General features: G+C 38.0%; 1 protein-coding gene across 2 annotated transcripts in view; it reads left to right on the forward strand.

Moving 5' to 3' along the window:
• Nucleotides 1–20,133, forward strand: part of MAN1A1 (mannosidase alpha class 1A member 1) — a 139,500-nt gene that overhangs the window by 22,547 nt on the left and 96,820 nt on the right. For both annotated transcript variants that reach the window (XR_009274539.1, XM_058801355.1), the window contains exon 2: nucleotides 13,803–13,899. Coding sequence is in view for 1 of the 2 variants with exons in the window: in XM_058801355.1 (XP_058657338.1) it covers nucleotides 13,803–13,899 (97 nt within the window). In the remaining variant the exon portion in view is untranslated. The remainder of the gene's footprint in view (nucleotides 1–13,802; nucleotides 13,900–20,133) is intronic.

The following is a 20,133-nucleotide window of genomic DNA, read 5'->3' on the forward strand; positions in this document are numbered from 1 at the left end:
TCTTTTACAAAGTCATTCAGGAACAATCCTTACTTTTTTCATGTCTTTATCTTGTTGCCCATCTTCCATTCTTTCCATTGATGAAAATATCATAATGCCTCTTAACTGAATTCTTTCTTTTTCTTCTGTATTCTCCACTGCCAGGAGATCTTTGGAACAGACCACTGGTATCCTTGGTGGCTGGTTTTGTCTCATAATGGCTTTATGGTTTTGCATTTATTTTCTTTTATAACAGAGCATCTGATTCTTTTGACTGCCATGAAAACATGATCAGAGGCATTCTCCATAAGCCTGTGACAGTTCTTCCCAAACTCACATGGAATTGATGAACTATTAGCCATCTTATGATTTTCTATGTCAATCATGTCTGCCTATTGCTGAGGAAGATTTAGATATGTAAGAAAAATACTGTGTAAAGCACTAATATGCTGTGTATAGCACTGGAATAGATACTACCTAAGGGTTAAATTAACTTCAGTACATGAAAGCAGACTTGTTTAGATTTTTAAGTTTGTTCTTAAGCACCACCCTTCCACAAAAGGATTCATGGCATAGTTGTACTTTTCATTATAAATGCATTATTTCCAAGGTGCCATCATTACTCCAGCCTGACAGAAGGAAATAGAGATACCAGTAGGTGCATTTCACCTGTTGGGTATGGGGAAAGTGTCTTTATTACTATTTTTGCAGATGTGTTTACATGAACTGGAAAGTTAATTTGTCAATCCAGCTGTTAGTATCATGTGGTAGTGAAATTAAGCAAAGGCATAAGGTCTGAGTGTCCTGAATTTGGGGAACCTGACCAACACTGACTGTGTCAGGATCCACAGGCCACCTAATCAAATAAATGTTCCAAGAGGAAAAAAAATGCCACACAAAGAATGGTAATGTTTAGGCAGCTTACAATGTCCATTTCGAATACTGAGATAAAACTGCTGAAGGAAAATAGCTGATACACATTTCCTGTTTTGGTGGTTATTTCATTGTGTGCACAGCTAGATGTGATGATTAATTTACAGCAAGAAATTTTCACCTTAGAAAAGTTGCTACTATACAACCCATGTTTCCTGGAGATAGGGCCACAGAAATAAATACTTCTTAAAATAATGTTTTTTTTCTGAAATCAAATGCAGCCCTAGAAAAGCTGTTTGATCAATTCTGACCAAGATAAGTAGATGTAAATTTGAAATGGGCAGAAATCATGAATTTGTAGATGACACTGGATCTTCATCTCATTTTGCCAAGGTCTGACTATCTTAACTGTTCTTCTTGGATCTTTCTATACTAGTGCCATAAGTAGATAGTTCTTACTTCCTGTCAGAAATGAGCTGGCAGTGTTTTGCATAGCTGACATATTTTTTTCAATATAGAAAATACCTTGAAATATTTCTAAAGGCTGGGAAAAGGCTTCAACAATTCATGATTTTCATCTGGAATATTTTGAACAGCCACAATCTTGGGCTGAAATTTTGTAGTTTTGTACTTGTTGATCAGGAAATGCAAGTCAATTTACTTGCCCTAAAAAATGTGCATAAATATGTGCAATCCATACTGAGTTTGGTGGGATTGCAGGATAACTTGGTCTGGAGGTATGAGAAGGTCCTTGATCCAAGGTCAGACAGGGCTGCTGAGGTCTGTGCCTCCACAGTGCTGGAGCCCCCCAGAGCACAACAGAGCTGGCACAGCCACCCTGGGCAGCCCACACCTCTGCCTCCCTGGCTCCTTGTCCTTGTGCACCATCTGAGCCCTGCTAAATGTCATGAAGTTCTTGTTGGCCTGTTCTCCAGCCTGTTTTGACCTCTGCCAACAGCAGCCCTGGCTCCCAGGCTGGATTTCCTTCCCCCACCCCAAAGTGGTTGGTTACAAGCTTGGTAAGGTTGCACTGCATCACCTGCTTTTGACCCAGGTGTAACTGGTTTTCAGCTGCTGGGAATCAGTCCCATCCTTTTGCCCTAATTCCAGAATATTAGACTGAAGAGACTTTCTGGCGGTAGAGGTAATGATGCAGACTTAGCCCTTGATCCATGGAGCAACTGCATATCTGATTAATCCATGTAAATGCTCTTCAGTGAACAGGCTCTCTGACTTTGGAAAGTGCAGTTTCACTGTGGCCACAGTAATGAGCTTTAACAGTACTTCAGCTTCTCCAGCTGGAGAGAGGAGAGGGGAGGGAAAAGGAAGAGCTGGCCTTTCGTCAAAGCTGACGGCCTGAGGATGGGGGAAGCATTTATTGTCAGTACCCAACATTTTTGAAAACTCAAACTGCCCTCCACTTCATGAATTTGGGGGCAGCATCAAGCTCTAGTAAGTTTCTCATTAACTGGGAAACTCTAGTAGCTTTTGTAGCTTATTTTTGCTTTTATTTACTGTTATTAGCCATTTAACTTAAGTTGGTAATGGTCCCAAATCGACTAATAATGCATGGCTCACTGTTTCATTTTTTTTCTTAAGGAAAAAAAAAAAACTGCAATTAAAAAAACCTTTAAAAGTGATTGTTTCAATCAAGTACAAGTAAATAAAAGAAAATATGATTAAAGAAACATTGCTCTTAGAAAATACATCTGAAATTTTGCCTGTCAATGCCAGTCTGCCATTCATCTCACCGCTAAAACTTATTACCATCAAGGATACTGTCTTGTCACTTCCAATTCCCTGGTAGGGAAGCAGGACTGTGGGATGAATGTAGACTAATTTTGCAAGGGGGAGAAACTTCAAGAAGGTTGTTGTTTTTCTTAGTTGTTGTTCCTATCTTAAAAGAAATGCTGGATAGACCTGGGTATACTGACAATTTCCATTTAACAAGGTGGCCAAAACTTTGTTACTGGCTTTAGCAGCAGAATAAAACTTAGAAGCATATAAGGGGAGATTGAGGTTCAAAATGTGTGAAAGTATCTTGTTTCATTTTTGTGTATGTTAATCATGCTCTGAAACAGCAGCTTGAATCACCTTGATGTTAATCATTTCTGTGTCTGTATTTTAATGCATAACACTGCTTATTATTGTACTGCTCACTTTTTTATTTGCCTTGCCCCTGCTGAGATTGGGAACTTCACTAGCAGCATGGCTGTGGAGTGCCAGGTACCTAAAAACAAGCAGGACATACAGTCCATGCCATGAATAATTTATAATCTAATCAGAAGCCAAACTTACCAAATCATTTCTTAAAGAATAGTAGGAAAAAGAGAACAAAAGCATGATTGTATCATGCAGGTGCAGGAGCTGAACTGTTCACACTCTTCAGCTTGGGAGTTCTTGGAAACTGTAGCAAGTCATAAGTAGACTAAGAAAAAAAAAATGACACTGAGTGGGATGAGTCTATGTATACCACTATTGTTCATAATAGTAGTATTTACACAAATTGCTTTCTTTTTGCCTTCCCTTCTATGACATTATTCAAATCGTGCATGAACTTCAGAGGCTGCTGCTAATTCTGCAATTTCTTTATACAACTCTTCAATGCTTTCCTGTTTTAAGTGAAAATATTTGAGTTTTCTTTCTGGTTATTGTCAGTAATGAACAATGACCTGAGTTCTTCCACATTACCTTATAATGTGAAATGTTTCTCTTTTAATGGGTGTTTAATTAACACAAAACATCTTTGTGATCTGGTTCTTAAAAATAGCTGACAGTGACTCTCCTTAGATAAAAAAAACAGAACAATAGAACATCACTGATTTATCCACCACAGAGATTTAAGAAAAAAAAATATCCAAACTGCTGAAATCATAGGTTGTCTGAAGAAACATCACCTATCTCTTGTGCTAGTGATAAGGAAATACTTTTTCCCTGTATCTGTTAAAGAGTCCATCTGACTTTTTATATTAAGTGTTGAAGAAGACAGCCTTGGAGTAATGCAGTGGTTTTGAGTGACAGGCTGTAGGCTTCATTTTTTGTCTAAAATGCAGATCTTGGTAACAGTTGCTAAGTTGTAAGGTAGAGGCTGTATGTCTTGCTCTTTAGACTGCTCCTTTGTTTGGGACTGGATGACTTGGACAGTTCAAGATTTCTATCTTGTTTATGTATACAGACATAAATGACAAGTGGTATAAGTTAACAATGAAGATTTTCAGTTATTAACATAAATTGTGTGTAATTTCATAATACTATACCTCAGTACTATATTTTCTTTTCTTTTTCCACTTAGTCCCGTAGCTAGTGGGAATGTGTGGTTGGCTCACCCACTAGTAACTGAGAGTTGGAGGAAGAAGGAGTTCAACAATATGCTAACTGATGCTTTCAAAGCAGATATTCTCAGGAAAAACTATTTAAATGTCCACAGAACATACTCAAATCCTAGCTTACCTGGGACGGAAAATAAAACATAATAAGAAAAAGATTATTCAAACCCCTCCATTTGATAAGAAAATAGCATTTTCTTGCATATCTATTTTGTTTTCTATACTTTTGATGAAAGACAGCTGGAGTTGAGTGAATGAGTCTAAAACTGAGCTAAAACTGATGTACTCTGGCTGGTTCAAGGTAGGGTGAATGCTGTTATTTGGGTAACTACGTGGACAAGATTTTGAACCACCCTTTTTTCTATTTCCCTGAACTAAATTTCATTTGTCTGCAATTAAACAGACTTTTGGTTACAGGAAGTGCAAGGACAGTGCTCTTTATGGGAAGGGCCATACATTTTCTTGCCTTCTTAGTTTTTGATTGGTCAAGGAAGGGGTCTCAGGATACTTCTGTGCTGCACCAAAAGTTTGTTTTCCTTGTAGCTGTACTGGTGAGATGGCCAGGTAAGAAGCAGGCTGTAGATATTGGCTAATATAATATACTAACTGAATGATATTACTATAGGAAGTATGCAGGTAAACTCTTCCTTCCTGAAGGTCTTCCTTCAGGTTTCTCTGCCTTATCACTCTGGTGTCTTCTACTAAAATGAGCAATGCAATAGTTAATGCACTGTATCCTAGCTCTCAGAAACCAATAGTAAAATATTCTGGTGTCTCCAGGTTTTCAGTAAATTCATAATTTTAGCAGTACATTACTGTTAACAAAGAGAGATATTTCAATTATACTCAGTTGACAAAGAGAGGTACGCCTGACAAATGAGTAAAACGTGACTTGTTATCATGGATTAGTTTCACATGTCATACAATCATTTTTCAAATTATTTTTTTTAATGCAGACATCAAAGCATAAGGGCTGCTGTTCTTATTAGTTATTTCTTACATGGAGTAGTCTCTTTTTTCTTGTGTACTTGTGCATTAAATAAAATATGCAGTAATAGAATAAGTGTAGAAAATACTTTACCTGCAAATTTCCTGTTCTCTTTAGTTACCTTTTAATTAGAATTCTTGTTACAGAATTAATAGGATAATTGATTCCTTTTAAAATGAGTAACAGAATGAAGCACTGTACAGAGTCTGTCCCTGGTTAATAAATGATGCCCAGAACGGCATATGATGAATATTAGTTGGATAGTTTAATACAGTCCTAAGGAGGCTTACAAGCTACTGTGAGGAATAGAAAATATAAGAATAGAAGTTTATCTGTAACTTAACACATGAGGGAATAATACTTAGCATTTCTGTAAGGCTTTCCATTTGAGGAGTTTGAAGTGCTTTACAATACAAAAGATGAATTAATTCTCAGAATAGGCCTTGAGATTTTTATTTTCTCTTCCTTCCTTTTTTTTATGCAAATGCTAGATTTTTTTTTTATATTTTAATTTGTCCTTGTGGGCAAGAAATGAATTATTTGTAAGATATTTAAATGCTGAGGAGTAGCATGATTTTGCTCACATATCCCTTTAATGCAGATCATTAAATACAGAACCCTATAAAGTATTACATTATACGATGTGCATGTTTAATATTAAGGGGAAATCCTGCAATCCAGTTTGGCTACCTTAGTTCTACCTTAGTAATGGTAGGAGGCATGGGTATTTCCCCCACTTTGTGTCTGGCAGTGCCCTACTGCTGGATGAACCTGTGGGTTGTTGGGAGTCCTTCATTCCCATCACAGTGCACAAGGAAGCTGTGAGCACCTAAATGTTCCCCAAACCCTCGTGTGCTGCTTCATGGAAAGCAGTGACTGGGAATCCATGTTGCTGGCCCAAAAACTAATGCTAAAGTCTCATTAGTGGCTTTTCTTGGCTGGCTGGAAGTCCCATCAGGAAGCACTCATGGGAACTCCTCCAGCCTGCCAGGGCTTCAGAGCATGGTTGTCATCCACCTGCTAAATTAAAAATGGTGACACTACGGCGGTGCCTGTTACACAAACATTGACGCTGTGTGGTTTGCTTTTAACTCAGGGTGATGCCATTAGGAAATGAGGTTATAAACACCAAAAATCTGTCAAGCTCCTGATTTGCAGTAATCTTCCTGCTGACAGATAAGAAGTGATTATTTGTATGAAGGTTCATAGTGACAGGATTTATTTTACATGTCTCAAAGGAAAAAAACAGTTTTCTGTTGCCAACAGAGAAAGGGAGTCTGTCATTTCTGTCAGATTCAAGAGAAAAAAAATATAAACAGTATCAACTGAGATGAACCTTTATACATTTGAGATTATTTCTTCAGCTTTGTATCTGAAGTAAGCAATAGTAACAGAAAATAGCTTAAAATAAAATTCAAGTATAATTGCTAATTTTTAGTTTGCAAATAGACTTGAGACAATTCTATATACAGAAAACAGTGATCTGGATATAAACCAGTTTTTACTCATTTTCTAGTGAACCTTGGTGTTTGGTTAAAAAGTTAAGTTTTCGTTTTATGGAAAGTTGCTCATAGTGAATTCTGTCAGTAGTCCAGCATAACAGTAGACAGAGTAACTGAAAGAGCCTAAAGCAGACATGTATCATTGGTAGTCAGATCTGCATGTTTGCTTAGATAAGGTTATGAACTAATCAGTGAAGAAGTAACTACAGTGGAACACCTTATGTCTTTACCTAGAATTTCCACTATAGAGCAAGTCTGAACACACTGTGAATACCGATAAAAATTAGTTAAAAAAAAAGTCAAGGTAGTTATTAGTGATCAAAATATTTCCAGATGGAAAAGACATTGGAATGTGTTAGGATTGCATGCAGAACTGCAAGAAAAGATTGAAATGAAAGGTTTAAAGCATTACCAAAGCAATAACAGTGAATATTGGCAAAGGTAACAAAGATCATGCTCAGAAACAAGGGAAAATGTCGAATGAATTTGCAATATAGTTGTGCTTACTAATCCTAGAAAAAGCATTATATATTGAGATAAAGAGAAAATTAATCTATTACTTCTGTTTTCTAGTTGCATATTATTCAACAGAAGCTCAATAAACTCAGTTAATAACTTGTATTTCTTTAAAGCGCAATGTTACACTAAATATCATTGTGAAAATGGTGAAACACAAATGTAACACTTTTGATAACTAAAGAAACAAAGGCTGTATATTTCTAAAAATTACTCACTGTGGTAATCAGTAGATTCAGTAAGAGCATATTAAACAAAGCTTTCATATATCCAGCACAGCTTTTTGAAAGTGATAGCGAATCAGCTGAAGGTGGATCATACAGTTTTTCACAGAAATCCTAATTGGTGGCAATAATTTCAAAGGTAGTATTGCATTTGCTAATAATAAATTCTTATAATGGTTTTTTTTTCTGCCGTGCTGCAATTTGGTTGGTTCTCAGTGGCTGCGAACAGGTTATGGAGAATAGTTTACAGAATAGTTAGCTTGTTGGTTAACAGTAGTGGAAACAGAAAGTAAGAATATAAGGCTTTCTATAACTTGAGGTTTTGCTAACGTTGATGTAATATTTCATCGGGGCAAAGAAACCGGAATTTTGTGTTGTGGTCACGAACTTCCTGCGCTGACCAGACACCGTGGTGGGTCACAGGGCCAGCAGCCAGGCATCCACACAGCTGCTGGCCCAGGTGGGCTGCAGGAGGGAACAGGAACAATGAAAGCCAGAGAACTGGTGGGTCAAGATAAAGCCCATTTATTAGGTGAAAGAAGGAAGGGACAGGGACAAATGGTGCAAAGGCAATCACTCATATCCTCCCACAGTCAGACTGATGCCCAGTCACTGAACAGCAGCCACCTTGGAAAACTGCCCCTTCTTCCTCTGCCCCAGTTTTTGTTGCTGAACATGGTAAGAAATAACCCTTTGACCAACTGGAGTCAGCTCTCCCAGCTGTCCCCCTCCTCAACCTTACAGCCACCTCCTCCATTCTCCCTCTCAGGGGGAGTGGAAAAGGGGCAGGAGCTGGAAAAAGAGAAAGCCTTGCTGTTTTACAAGTGCTGTTCAGCAACAGCCAAAACACTGTTGTGTTATCAGCGTTATTTCAGGCACCTGTTCAAAACACCATATGGGCTGCAGTGATGGATGCTAACTCCATCCCAGCCAGACCCAGAACAGTCCTCAGCCATGCAAGTTGATTTTTGCAGGAGGAAAGTTCAAGTGGAATGCCTGTTGAGGTTTCTCACTAATTTTAGGGACTTCCTTGCCCTTGCTGATACTGTGGGAAAATGATGTTTTAGTTCCAGCAGCAAGGAGAGAAGATGCAGGGAGAGTAGCCTGAGTGAACATGTACTTCTGGTAAGGAGTTTAAAAGGTGAGAATAACTTAAATGTGTAGAAAGATCCGTGTAAACTGAGAAAGAAAAGATTATTTAAGCCAGGGATGGGAGTTCATAGAGACTATATAAACTGTTACATTTTCTTCAGAGGTTTGTTGCAGGGGGAGGTTTGATTTGGAAGGGAGTAGTTTGGGGGTTTTTTTCTCTTCATTTCTTGAACTTTCAGTTACCTTGGTCTTCTGCCTTCCTCCTCTGTCTTGGCAAGATTTAAATGGCTCTGTTGAAGGTCAGGATGGTACTATTTCATGCAATTAGTCCTTTTTCTTCTTTAATATCCCAGTTCTAAAAGGTGCTTTAATTATTTTCCTGACATCCTCTTTTGCATCTCCCCCACTTATATGTAACTGCTAAAAATAAACCTTATTAAGTTATTATTTTCACTCCACCTGGTACTGCAAGGGTTTCCATCTAAACACCACTCTTACTGTCCTGATTCAGCATTGCTGTTGTTTTCTGTCAATGTTTGAATAGAGCTGTATTTTGCGAATTTCAAGTGACTTATATGTACTCTCTAGGTGTTGTGTTAGAGTGTTTTGAAAGATGACAGTAACTAAAATACCAACAAATGGGAGTGCATTATCATCATGTTTGAGTTGGCCAATATGATGGCTGTAGGAAAGAGTTTTATTTATTCTCTGCTTTCACAGAGAAAGAACTGATAGTTTGTGCTAGAGTTTGAGGTTCAATGAACCTTTCTGGGCTCCCCAGTTCAAGAAAGACAAGGAGTTACTGGAGAGTGTCTAGCAAAAGGCTACAAAGATGATGAGGAACTGAAGCATCTCTCTGCTATGAGGAAAGGCTAAGGGCCTGTTGAACCTGAAGAGGCAGCTGAGATGGGATTTTATCAATGCATACAACTATCATAAGGTCAAGACGGGGTCAGGCTTTTCAGTGGTGCCCAGCAACAAGACAAGTGGCAGTGGGCACAAACAGAAACACAGGAAGTTCCAGCTAAATGTGAGGAAATCTCTACTGTGACAGTGTCAGAGCACTGGGACAAGCTGCTGGTTGTGGATTCTCCTTCTCTAGAGATACTCAAAACCTGCCTGGACAAAATCCTGTGCAACCTGCTGTGGGTGAACCTGCTTTAGCACAGAAGCTGAAAGGGGTTGATCTCCAGATTGTCTCTCATTTCCTATCCCAACCAGTCTGAGAATTTTTTTTAAATATGTGGTAAAAGTGGAAGAACTGAGGAATGCTTTTATGCAAATATAACTCTACCTATTAACATCCTGGAAGGCTAATATGTAGTTATTTAAAATAATTTTATTAGTTATACTGTAGAGGAGTTAAAGAGTATCAGGAATCATTTAGTCAAAAGTTGCTGGAGTCTCCCTCACTGGGAATTTGTCTTTTTAACATCATCAGTAATGATGCTAAAAAGACAAAGTTGTGTTGATGTACCAGATGTTCTCAGAAACTGTGATCTTTAGAAATTTCAAGTGATCAACAGCACTTGTACAAGTAGTCAGAGATGTAATCAAAAGATTTTGTGAATTACCAAAAAAAAAAAAATCAGGAGATAATGATTTGGTGATATCCTGTGCAAACAAAAAGGTGAACACTGCAAAGATAGATGGATTTCTCAAAAAAGACCTGTTAAAATTCGTTTCTGAAGTACCAGTGCTAGGAGCTTTGCCTAAGCAGAGAATTACCTTGGTGAGCTGGGTCTATTAAAATTGCTCCTCAATATTTTAGAACCTTTTCATTCTTACATAGAAAATGAAGCTATTTACAGAGAGGAAGTTAATGTAGTGGGAAACCTAATATGGTTTTGGAATTTCCACAGGAGGGAAAGAATGTAGACTACTTCTGACATACTGAATCCTAGAAATTGAGACTTCTTGATAGGTGAGATGCCCAAGGTCGCTTGTGTAGCAAGGCAGTGTTGATTAAGGTGGGGTTCTTTGGCTGCTGTGTCTGTGGGCTCTTTGCCCAGTAACCCAGCAACACTACGAGCTAATAACTTTTTTGTGAAGAGCCATTCACGGTTGTGTCTGGTTGGAATGACTCGTTTCTTTTGAAACACTAGAGGGCTCACTGACTTCTTTTGGAGCTGCCTTTTGATTTCAATGTATGTCCATAAATCTCCAAATGTCTAAGCAAGGATGTCCTTTCTTAGGAGTAAATTTACTCACTAACCTCAGTGGCTTTGTCTAAATCTAGGCTTTCTGGAAGAGTTCTAAAGAACACTTTGATTAGCCAAAAGAGATGAGTTTGATCTGCTCAGTAAATTCTGGTAGGGTTTTTTGTACTGGAATATTTCCTTAAGTTTAGGAAAAGCAGTGCTTTTTGGTTTTTTGTTTGTTTGTTTGGGGGGTTTTGTTGTTGTTTTTTTTTTAATGTCTGCTTGGCTTGTGGAATCCACACATTGTAATTTTCTGGGAAAGAATTAGATAAGTACCTGAGTAGTTGGCAGAATGGGAGGAAATTTTTGTAAAAAAGGCCCAACAACCCATCTGATGTTCATTGGCACACAATAATAAATATTATTAGAACATAGTGTCTACTGTCTGGGTTATCTTCCTGTCTTATTAGCTAGGGGTTGATGAGCAAGAGGGTAATCAGAGTGGTTTCTGCTACCAAATCACACATACATTTATGATACCATATCATTGAAGTGTCAATCCATGGGGAAAAACTAAAGGCAAGTAATTACATCTAGAACATCTTGTAGCATCACACACTGTTGTGGCTGGACTGAACCAGTCTGGAGCTGTTCTTGCCTTTCCCTCTTGGTAACTCTGATACTGGCAACATTCTGACTTGGGGAGTCAGAAAAGACAAAAATGTTTCTCAAAACAAGAATATCACTTGCAAAAGTTTCTGTTTCCTAAACTGACTTGGTTTGGGAATAGATGACCACTGCATTTCTTAGGCAAGAGAAGGAGCATAGAAGTGCTAGGAGAAAAAGGAGGGAAAAAGGGAAGAACGATGTTGGTAGTGGCTTGAGCAGTTATAATGTTATAGTACTGCATCTTTAGGCCCCTTGATTCAGGCCACTTAATTACAAGTTTAGTTTATTTAAATAAAAGAAAAAAGGCCTTTTGTCTGGTGTGCCCTGATTAAGATTAAGCAAATGAAAAGATTCTGATGTGATTGCATGAGAAAATAAGCTTTGACAAAGCTTAGGATTTAGCCTCCCGAAATCTCGGGGGTTTGTACGTTGATATCTAAAGCTGAGCTTGCAGGTCTGGGATATGATGGCAGGGCAGAATAAGTCTTTCTTGTACAACAGGCAAATTACCAGAAAATTTCAATTGGTAAATTAGAAAATATGCTGTGGACAAATGATTGGTTTCATGCAGTCTTGATCCTTGTACCAGGGACTGAGAAGAGCCCATAGTCGTAAAGCCTGCCAGTTGGCTGCCTATTACCAGTTCTGCTTTGAGACAAAAAGCTCCATCTTGGGGGAGCTCCTAAGCCATTCTGCAACGAAGTCAAGCAATGGAAACAGCTCCTGCTGGGCTCAGGCCATGGATGGCAGCAATTCCATCTGGCATATCACTGCTATCCATGGCCCAAGACCATTTCCACAGGGCCTCTGACTTGCCTTTCAGCTGAGATCTGACACCAGGCTAATCTTTTGCTTGAAAATGGTCACATATTAACTGCCATTGCCAATTTTTGTATTTGTAAGGCTAGACCTGTAGTGTGGATTAACATCTGTGAATTTTCGTGCAGGATAGATGTGCATTTTTTCTCCCATTAATAGTGGAGAAATGTTTATTCTCATGAGTATGGCAGTATTCTAAAAAATCTGTTGTCATTTGTTATAGTATGGCTTAATGCAGATTTTTAATTGACATAATTTCTCTGAGATTTGAGCAAAGAAAAGAGGAAAAGGAGAAAGTGCAGGATTACTATTATCAGCATGTCCCAAGGCTGCTGCTTTTAAATTTAGGATTATAACTGTTATTTAACAAAATTATCCTTGACACACAAGGCCTCAAGAAGAGATCTGAAAGCAAGGACAGAGCAGTGTTGTCATCTGACAGCCTGAAGCACTATCTCTGAAAAGGTCTGAAATTGTCACTTTTTGTCTAGAAGATGACCTCTGGCATTCCCAGCACTACTCTGCCTTGTGGAAGAGGGGAGGAAGAGCAGCAAGGTGGCAAAATCTTTCTTTCTGTTACATAAAGTAATGCTGCTTGTGGTGACCTTTAAAGAAGACTATTCCTGAGCAGGTGTTAAAACTGGTGGCTGCCAAGGGGAGGTGTTGGACCTGCTGCAGTGGCAGTGGTTTGTCACCAGGCCTGCAGAGCTGTGTGCATTCTTCTCACCACATGTTTGGGGAGGAGCACATGGGCTCCTGGACATGCACCTGGACCTCTCTGAAAAAGGACGGATCACACCAGATATGCCTGGTGATGGTGGTGAAGAGTGTGAGCCTTTCCTGAGTCAACCCACTCCCCTGACTTCTGTGTGGATGCCCCCTGCTCTTACCACAGCACTACTGTGCTGGGCTCTGCAAGGCTGTTTCCCAAAGCAGTATTTATCTGTGGTGTCAGATAAATCAGTATTTATTCCCAAAGCAGTATTTATCTGTGGTGCACCTTTTCTTGTGCCAAATGTGATTTGGTGGTGATATGCTCAGTTGTAAATGTTTTCATTTCTTTGTGCAAAATGACATGTGAAAGTAGCTACAGATGCATTTATAGTCATAAAAGATTGTATTGTAAAAACCTCACAATATTTTCTAGGGGTTCTGCCTGCACACTTTACCATCCTTCTTTTGTTACTAGCTGTGCTGAGTTTGAACCAGCTAGTTGTATGCAAGCAGGTCTCTGCCAGAATCTGAAAACTACTGTAAGCTTTATGTTCACCTTAAAGAATCTAAAGGTTCTAGGGGGAAAACCTTGCTTAAAAATGTTACTTTCCTCAGTTTCTGAGATGTAGGCTTAAGGGAAATAAAATCTCAATTGAATTGATATATGACATAATGAATTCCCTTCCTAAAAATTAATTATTTTTGAGTGTGTCTTGACCATAAGCTTGCAGGTAACAAAAGTGGAGAGGACAGTCATGTAATTCTTATAGCAGCCATCCCACTGCCACCTGGAAAGCAGTGCCACTGTTATACTTTATTGAATATTTCATAATGCATATGACAAGAATTTGGTTAAGAATTGTATTAAATGTTTTTAATATTGAGAATATTCTCAAGTTGGTGTTTGCTGTGGCTTCTTGCTAAATCAACACCATAATCCTGCTTTGGTTTCCCTGCAGATGATGAAGCATGCCTGGGATAATTATAAGCGTTACGCATGGGGATTAAATGAACTGAAACCCATATCTAAGCAAGGACATTCAAGCAATTTATTTGGTGAGTACAGTGTATTTTTGTGCTTAGTGACGGTAGCATAGAACAGTAAATCAGCTGAAAAGCTTATAAGTGATAAACATGTTTTCTTGCTGCTCCCTGTCATGCAGCATGATGTTTCTTGCTTCTGTTATGTGTAAAAAGTAACAATAAATGTAGATGCTTTCTGCGACTTCTGTAGATTAGTGTCTGAATGAGAATAAATGGAGCATGGCATTGCTGCATGATAAAAATACAGTTTTGCTGCAATAAATACTGTCCTGTCTTAAACATTTACAATGGAAATCATTGATGCCACATTCAATAAGCGGGGAACTAAGGGGAAGAGGGTGGGGAAGAGGGTGGATAAGAGGAGAAATCCTATACAAGGAACAAACAATACTCTCTACACTCATGAAGGTAGCTAAAGCTGTATGCAGTTCTTAGGAATTTATTTCCATTTCTTATAAATATTTGTTAATTTGCACCAGACTCCCTTATCAGGCTTTTATTTTTCCTTAATATAACTGTTGTTTGCACCTCTAAATATTGTACAGGAGATGTTAAATAAAGAACAAGTTGTTATCAGTGTAGAACAAATATGGGACTGAAAAGTTCTATTAGGAGAGGCACACTGTAGAAATCCGGTGTAAGGAGGCAAGACTTCTTTGGTGTCCAAATGGGACTTGGGGCTGAAGAGAAACAGCATTCTGAGGCAGCATAAATACAGTCCTATGAACTGTCATTATCTTCAGTTTTGCAGAAAAATGAAGAATTAAACTGTTTGACACCAATTTTTCTATTCAAATAGCTTGTTTTCTAAACAGAAAGCTGAAAAAATGACTAATTTCTCTAGCTGAGACAAAATCAATACATTATTTTGATTTTAACAGGAACTTACTTTGTTGAATGTTTGCAAAAGATAGCTTGAAGTGGAAACATTTCCTAAAACAGCCTAAATAGAGCACTTATCAAATCCCCAACTATATTTGGAGGTTGCTTAGAGACCGCAGTTGTGATTGCAGAAATAAGTTGGAAAATACAACATCTACTTTGATCTTGCTGTACTGCTTGGCTACACCAAGGTAATATCAAAAATGTTAATAAGTAATTATTACCTAGTTAGTTATTGGACTTTAAAACAGAGAAGTTTGAGTTAACCTCAAGGCTGAGTCATCATGTTTCTTTTTCCTTCTCTTCTCTGAGAATGAAAACTATTTATTGTGTTCAGGAGAATGATAGTTGTGTGATTTAATATGTTTGAGGAACTATTTAATGGAATTCTCTTTTCTTGCAGTACAACAAAATGTCTTGAAAATTTAAACTCTTAATGTAGTTTCCTTTGAAATCAGAAGTGGTATAAACATTTCTAAGGTTTGAGTTAATGATAATATTGCATGGATTTGCAGAACAAGCTGTAGATGTATTGACTTGTGAAATTCTTAAGCAGGAGTTCTGTGGACATTGCATAAGTTTAAGTCACTTCAGGCACAATTCTCTGTGAAAGAGGACAAGTGTTGAATTGAAAAATAAAACTATTTAAAGGAGTAAGAGGCAGAGTCAGTCTAAATGCAGATCAGTTTCCCATCGTGGTCATCTGGAATATGACCTTATTGCTGAGGAGCTTTCCTTAGAAACACCTTCAGTCTTATTGATCTTGGCGCAAATCAAAATAAGCATTAGGTCCCTTTCTGCTGAATTGCTTTACAGAATACCAAAGAGCAGCATATCTGCAAGCAGCTCTGCCTCACCCTTGCCCGAATCCATAGCTACCTTTTGTTCTTTACAAACAAAACCTTGTTTCTGTAGGTGTCCTCAGATTTATTAGATCTGATCTGCACCTTCATGTTTAAATTCAACAGATTATTGTTTTCCATAAAACAATAAAATACTGATCTGTTTGTGTGTTGGGTTTCTTTCCTTCATGAAAGAACAGACAAGTTTCCTTATCTTCCTTGTTTCTAATTTTAAAAAGTTATTTAAAAAATTGCAAATGGTTGACTAATTTAAGGTAATTCCGAGTTGTATTAGTGGAGAATATGTTACCTTCAGCTCTGTGTCCTGTGAATTTCCTCCCAACCTTCAGAAATCAAGTAAGACCTTCAGTTCACTGTCATCCATCATAACTATCTCCAATTTGCCAAGACTGTCTTTTCTTTTTGCTGCCAGGTCTCAATTGTTTTAAAAATGCAAGTTTGGAATCATCTTGGTATCAATAAAACACAGTACATTTAATTGGGCACTGTTTGATGCCTAACGAAACACTTCTCCTTTGAATTAATTGCTGCATTTACATTGCTTTGCAAATGCTGGGAGTGGCTGTTATGGGATTGAGACTTTTATATCTCACTGTGAGGAACAGAAGAGTCCAGTGCTGTGTAGTGCTTTATGCTGTAAAAGTTACAGTACAGCTCTCCTGACACAGCAGGGGAGAGTTGTTTTCAAATTATACTGCTTCTAAGCTTTTTTTTTGGAGTATAAATGCATGGCTCCTTTCAATCTCCATTTTGCAGGTAGATTTTAATGACTGCTGTGTCTTGAAGGCAAGTCATAGCTGTCATGCTGTGCTTCTCAGGACAAAAATAAGATGGCTTTTGAGAGGTGTAATTCCACATGGATGTGGCTTAGGAAATAACATCATGAAATACAGGCACTATACCAGGGCTAGGAGAAGAGGAAAATGGCCTTTGGGGTGTTGATAGGAGAAAGGGTAGGGACAACTGGTGGTTCTAATTTGGGGGGAAGGAAAAGAACCCTGCTTTAGCACCTTGTACTAGTGCTAAATTACTAGTAGTAGAGCTAATCTGTTGCTGAAGACTTCTTGCTGAACTTGGAAATTACTTTTTTTGTCCGAAACTCAAGCCACGAAAACAAATTGTGAAATCAAAGAACTGCCTTGGTCTTGCTGGTGTTCTGCAGGCAGTGTGTGTGTAAGGGTGTATGTGATAAGCTGAGGAAGTCTTTAGACTGGCAGACTGTAGATATATTTTTGTTATGAGCAGAAGGTGCTTTCTCTCGCATTTGCACACCAAGAATAATATACTTTTAGAGAAACACTGAAAGATTTCACCTTTAAGCCAGTGCCACATACCTGCCTCTGACTATTGTCAATGTCTTTTCAGCACATCCATGCAATGTTTTTATTTCCTTTGTACTTTCTGTGTTTTACCATGTAGTAGCAACTATTTGAAAAGACAGGAACATTCTTATTTGTTTAATTACATGAAGTGTACAACTGTTTCCAGATTAATCACATAAATTGGAGTAGCTCAGCATTTGTTTGCACAATACCTGTCCATTAGCACAACCGGGCATATCTCCTGGTATGACTTCTTCTGTGAGTACTAATTCTTCTCTGACTATTCCTAGTAGAAAGTAGGCTATGAGAAAGTGCTGCTACCTTTTAATTCTTTAACCTTTATGTTTCAGGTTACTGTTAACAAGGTTAGCTGAAGCAGAGATTTATTAATCTACCTTCCTATTGCAAAAGTGGCAAAATCACAATTTTGCTCTTTTTTCATAGCACTCTACCACCAGCCCCTCAAACTAGGAGCTATTCCTCTCTAAGCCTTCTGAACTAATTTTAAAACTAATGAGTGTTGCTGCACTTGCAGAGAACTCTTTCTAGAAGTGTTTTCTGCACTTAAATGACTGTAACTAAAGGGCTTTTTTAATTATCTGAAGCTGTGTTTCATGTGCAGTATTGCCAGTTTGATATTATAACTTGTAGGCATAGTATAATTAATCTCTGCAAGTGAAAAGGGACCTTTTCTGGAGGCAAAAAGGGAGGCATTTAAAAAATACTCACAATCTGCAAACCCCAAAGTACTATAATTTAGTAAGATCCTGCTCCTCCCACTTTGAACTGTTTTTTGTCATTTCTTTTATGGAGTGTTGAGGTGTATGAATAATTTTAAAGCCTGCCAAAATTTATATCCAAAACTGTCTTGGAGTGTATAGCAATGTGTCTTTTCAAACTCTACGTCTATTAATATAGCCTGGGCAATTAACTGTGCATGTGTTTAAACAATATGTCAATTTAAATTGAAAGGACTCAAAATCTTCCCCCCACCCCAGTCTTGTTTGTCTTCACTCTTCCTTCTGTATTCCTTGAAATTTTGTGTTTTGGTATGTGATGGAAGTAAGCCTGACATCTATCTCAATTAAATTAACTTCTGTAAAGAGTAACATTAGCAGATATGTGGATGAATTGCTCAGTACAGCATTTTTGAGAGGAGGTCATGTTGCACAACAATGAGAAGTGTATTGTCGTTTTAGATTTCTAACAACATTTTTCAGGTTTATTATTGGCCTCTCACAGGAATCCATTACTGCTGAGACACACTCTCAAATTACTCACCCCAACGCTGAAAAATCAAATGACCAGAGTGAAATTTGGCAGTGCAAATAAGTTATTTGGGGTAGCTTTGACAATGGCAAACTGCAAACAGTTCCTCAAACCCAGGAGGATTTCCCAACAGGCGATAATTGCACTAAGAAATAGAAAATGTTCCTAATTTAAGCTGGCTCTTAGTGAAACGGGAGATATAGTTCTGAGGTAATGCAGAGAACAGGGCAGACTTGAGCTCACAGTAAGCAGTAAAGCTTGACAGCTTTCCAGAACAATACGTGGGGGTCCATAAAAAGTGGCATAGATGGGATGAACAAGGATTTATTGTTCCTTGTGGGGAGTGATATCCTTTGTAAGGAAAGGGTGGAGATAGCAAATTACTAGGCAGCAGGTTCAGACAAAAGAAGGTGGTTCATAACTAAACATGTAACTGAGCTGCACAGTGCCAGAAGCGTGGTGGATGCCAAAGGCTTCTGCAGGAAGCACAGAGATAAGCAATGAAGGAAAAAATATTTAAACTTTATCAAATTCAAAGATGCCAGAGCTGGCTCTAAAATGCACAGATGTATAAAATACTGGAGATTTGGAAGAGCATTCTAGAAATATCACTATATTGTTTAATATTACGCATATGAAAAACTAGATTTGTTAAAAATTAAGTTAATTTTTCTTTCCCCACTCTTACCAGGTGTGAATAGTCCCTGAAATTAAAAGTGTTAATATTGCTGAGGGTTTGCCAGTACTTGAGTCAAGAGTTTCATGTTTTGGCATAGCACGCTTTAATAATTAATCACTCTTGACACTTTAAATTGCTAATGATATTGCATAGGAACCTTTCCAGTGAACTTTAAATAAAGGAAAACACTGTTCTAAGATATGAGTCAGCTTTTGAAGCAACGCTCCAAGAAACCTCCAGCACAAATCAAAATGTTGCTTTAGTCAAACCTGTATGTATTTTCAAATGCCAACTTGGTGTCCAAGGAATGGGAGGAAATTTTAAATTATTAAGTGCACCAACGTGCATTGATTCTGAAGTATTCTATTTCTGGCCATATCTAAAAGCCCGGGCTAGACAAGTGAGAACTTATTTTGGCACAGGCTCCAAAGGGTTTGGCCCTAAGCCAGGTGTGGTTCTTTAACCATATGGCCATATAAGCTCAGTCACAGAGCTCTGCTAATGAGGTTGTCACTCACATCCAGAGCAGCTCTCCCTGCCGTGGCGTCCTGGAAACTCATACAAAGTTACTCATCCTCTGATCACTCTTCTTATTCTGCTCTTGCTGCCCAGTTCTGAGATGCATTCTCTAATGTAATCTCTTCTTTTATTTGCACGCACGTGCACTGGCACTGTTGGATATTAAAAAGCATGCGGTTTAAATGGGCTGACTGTGCATTACCCAGAGGAGATATAGGCTACCTGTGCTTTTAATAAGCTGTTGTGGTTAATAGTCCACAGATCTTGTTAGCAATATGCTCTTTTTTGTTTTCTTCCAGATCATTGCTCAAGATTTTAAGTGTTAAACTGGAAATGAAGCTCTGGTGATGTTTCTCGATAGTCTACTGAAAGTTTCCTGTTGACTGATTTCTTTTGCATTCTTTTCAGTTAATAGTAGGCTATTTTATGTGTTCTCTATTAATCCCTTGGAGTAAATGATGCTGTCAGTAAAGAGGAGTGATAAAAGTAAAGGGTTAACAACAGAAGTAAAATGGAGCATATGTGAGTACATGGTCTGGAGGTTTTGGTAGAGACTAATAATTCTTAATTTTGGTAGGCTTCTATATAACATCTGGTTATCTCTTTATCATCAAAATTACTTCCTTTGACTTATGTTTTATGACTTTCAAGTTCATTTTCTCTACTTTGAAAAAAAAATATATATATGTATTTAGTTATCTGCAAAATATAT

Source organism: Ammospiza caudacuta, chromosome 3, assembly GCF_027887145.1.
Source record: "Ammospiza caudacuta isolate bAmmCau1 chromosome 3, bAmmCau1.pri, whole genome shotgun sequence".
NCBI lineage: Eukaryota > Metazoa > Chordata > Aves > Passeriformes > Passerellidae > Ammospiza > Ammospiza caudacuta.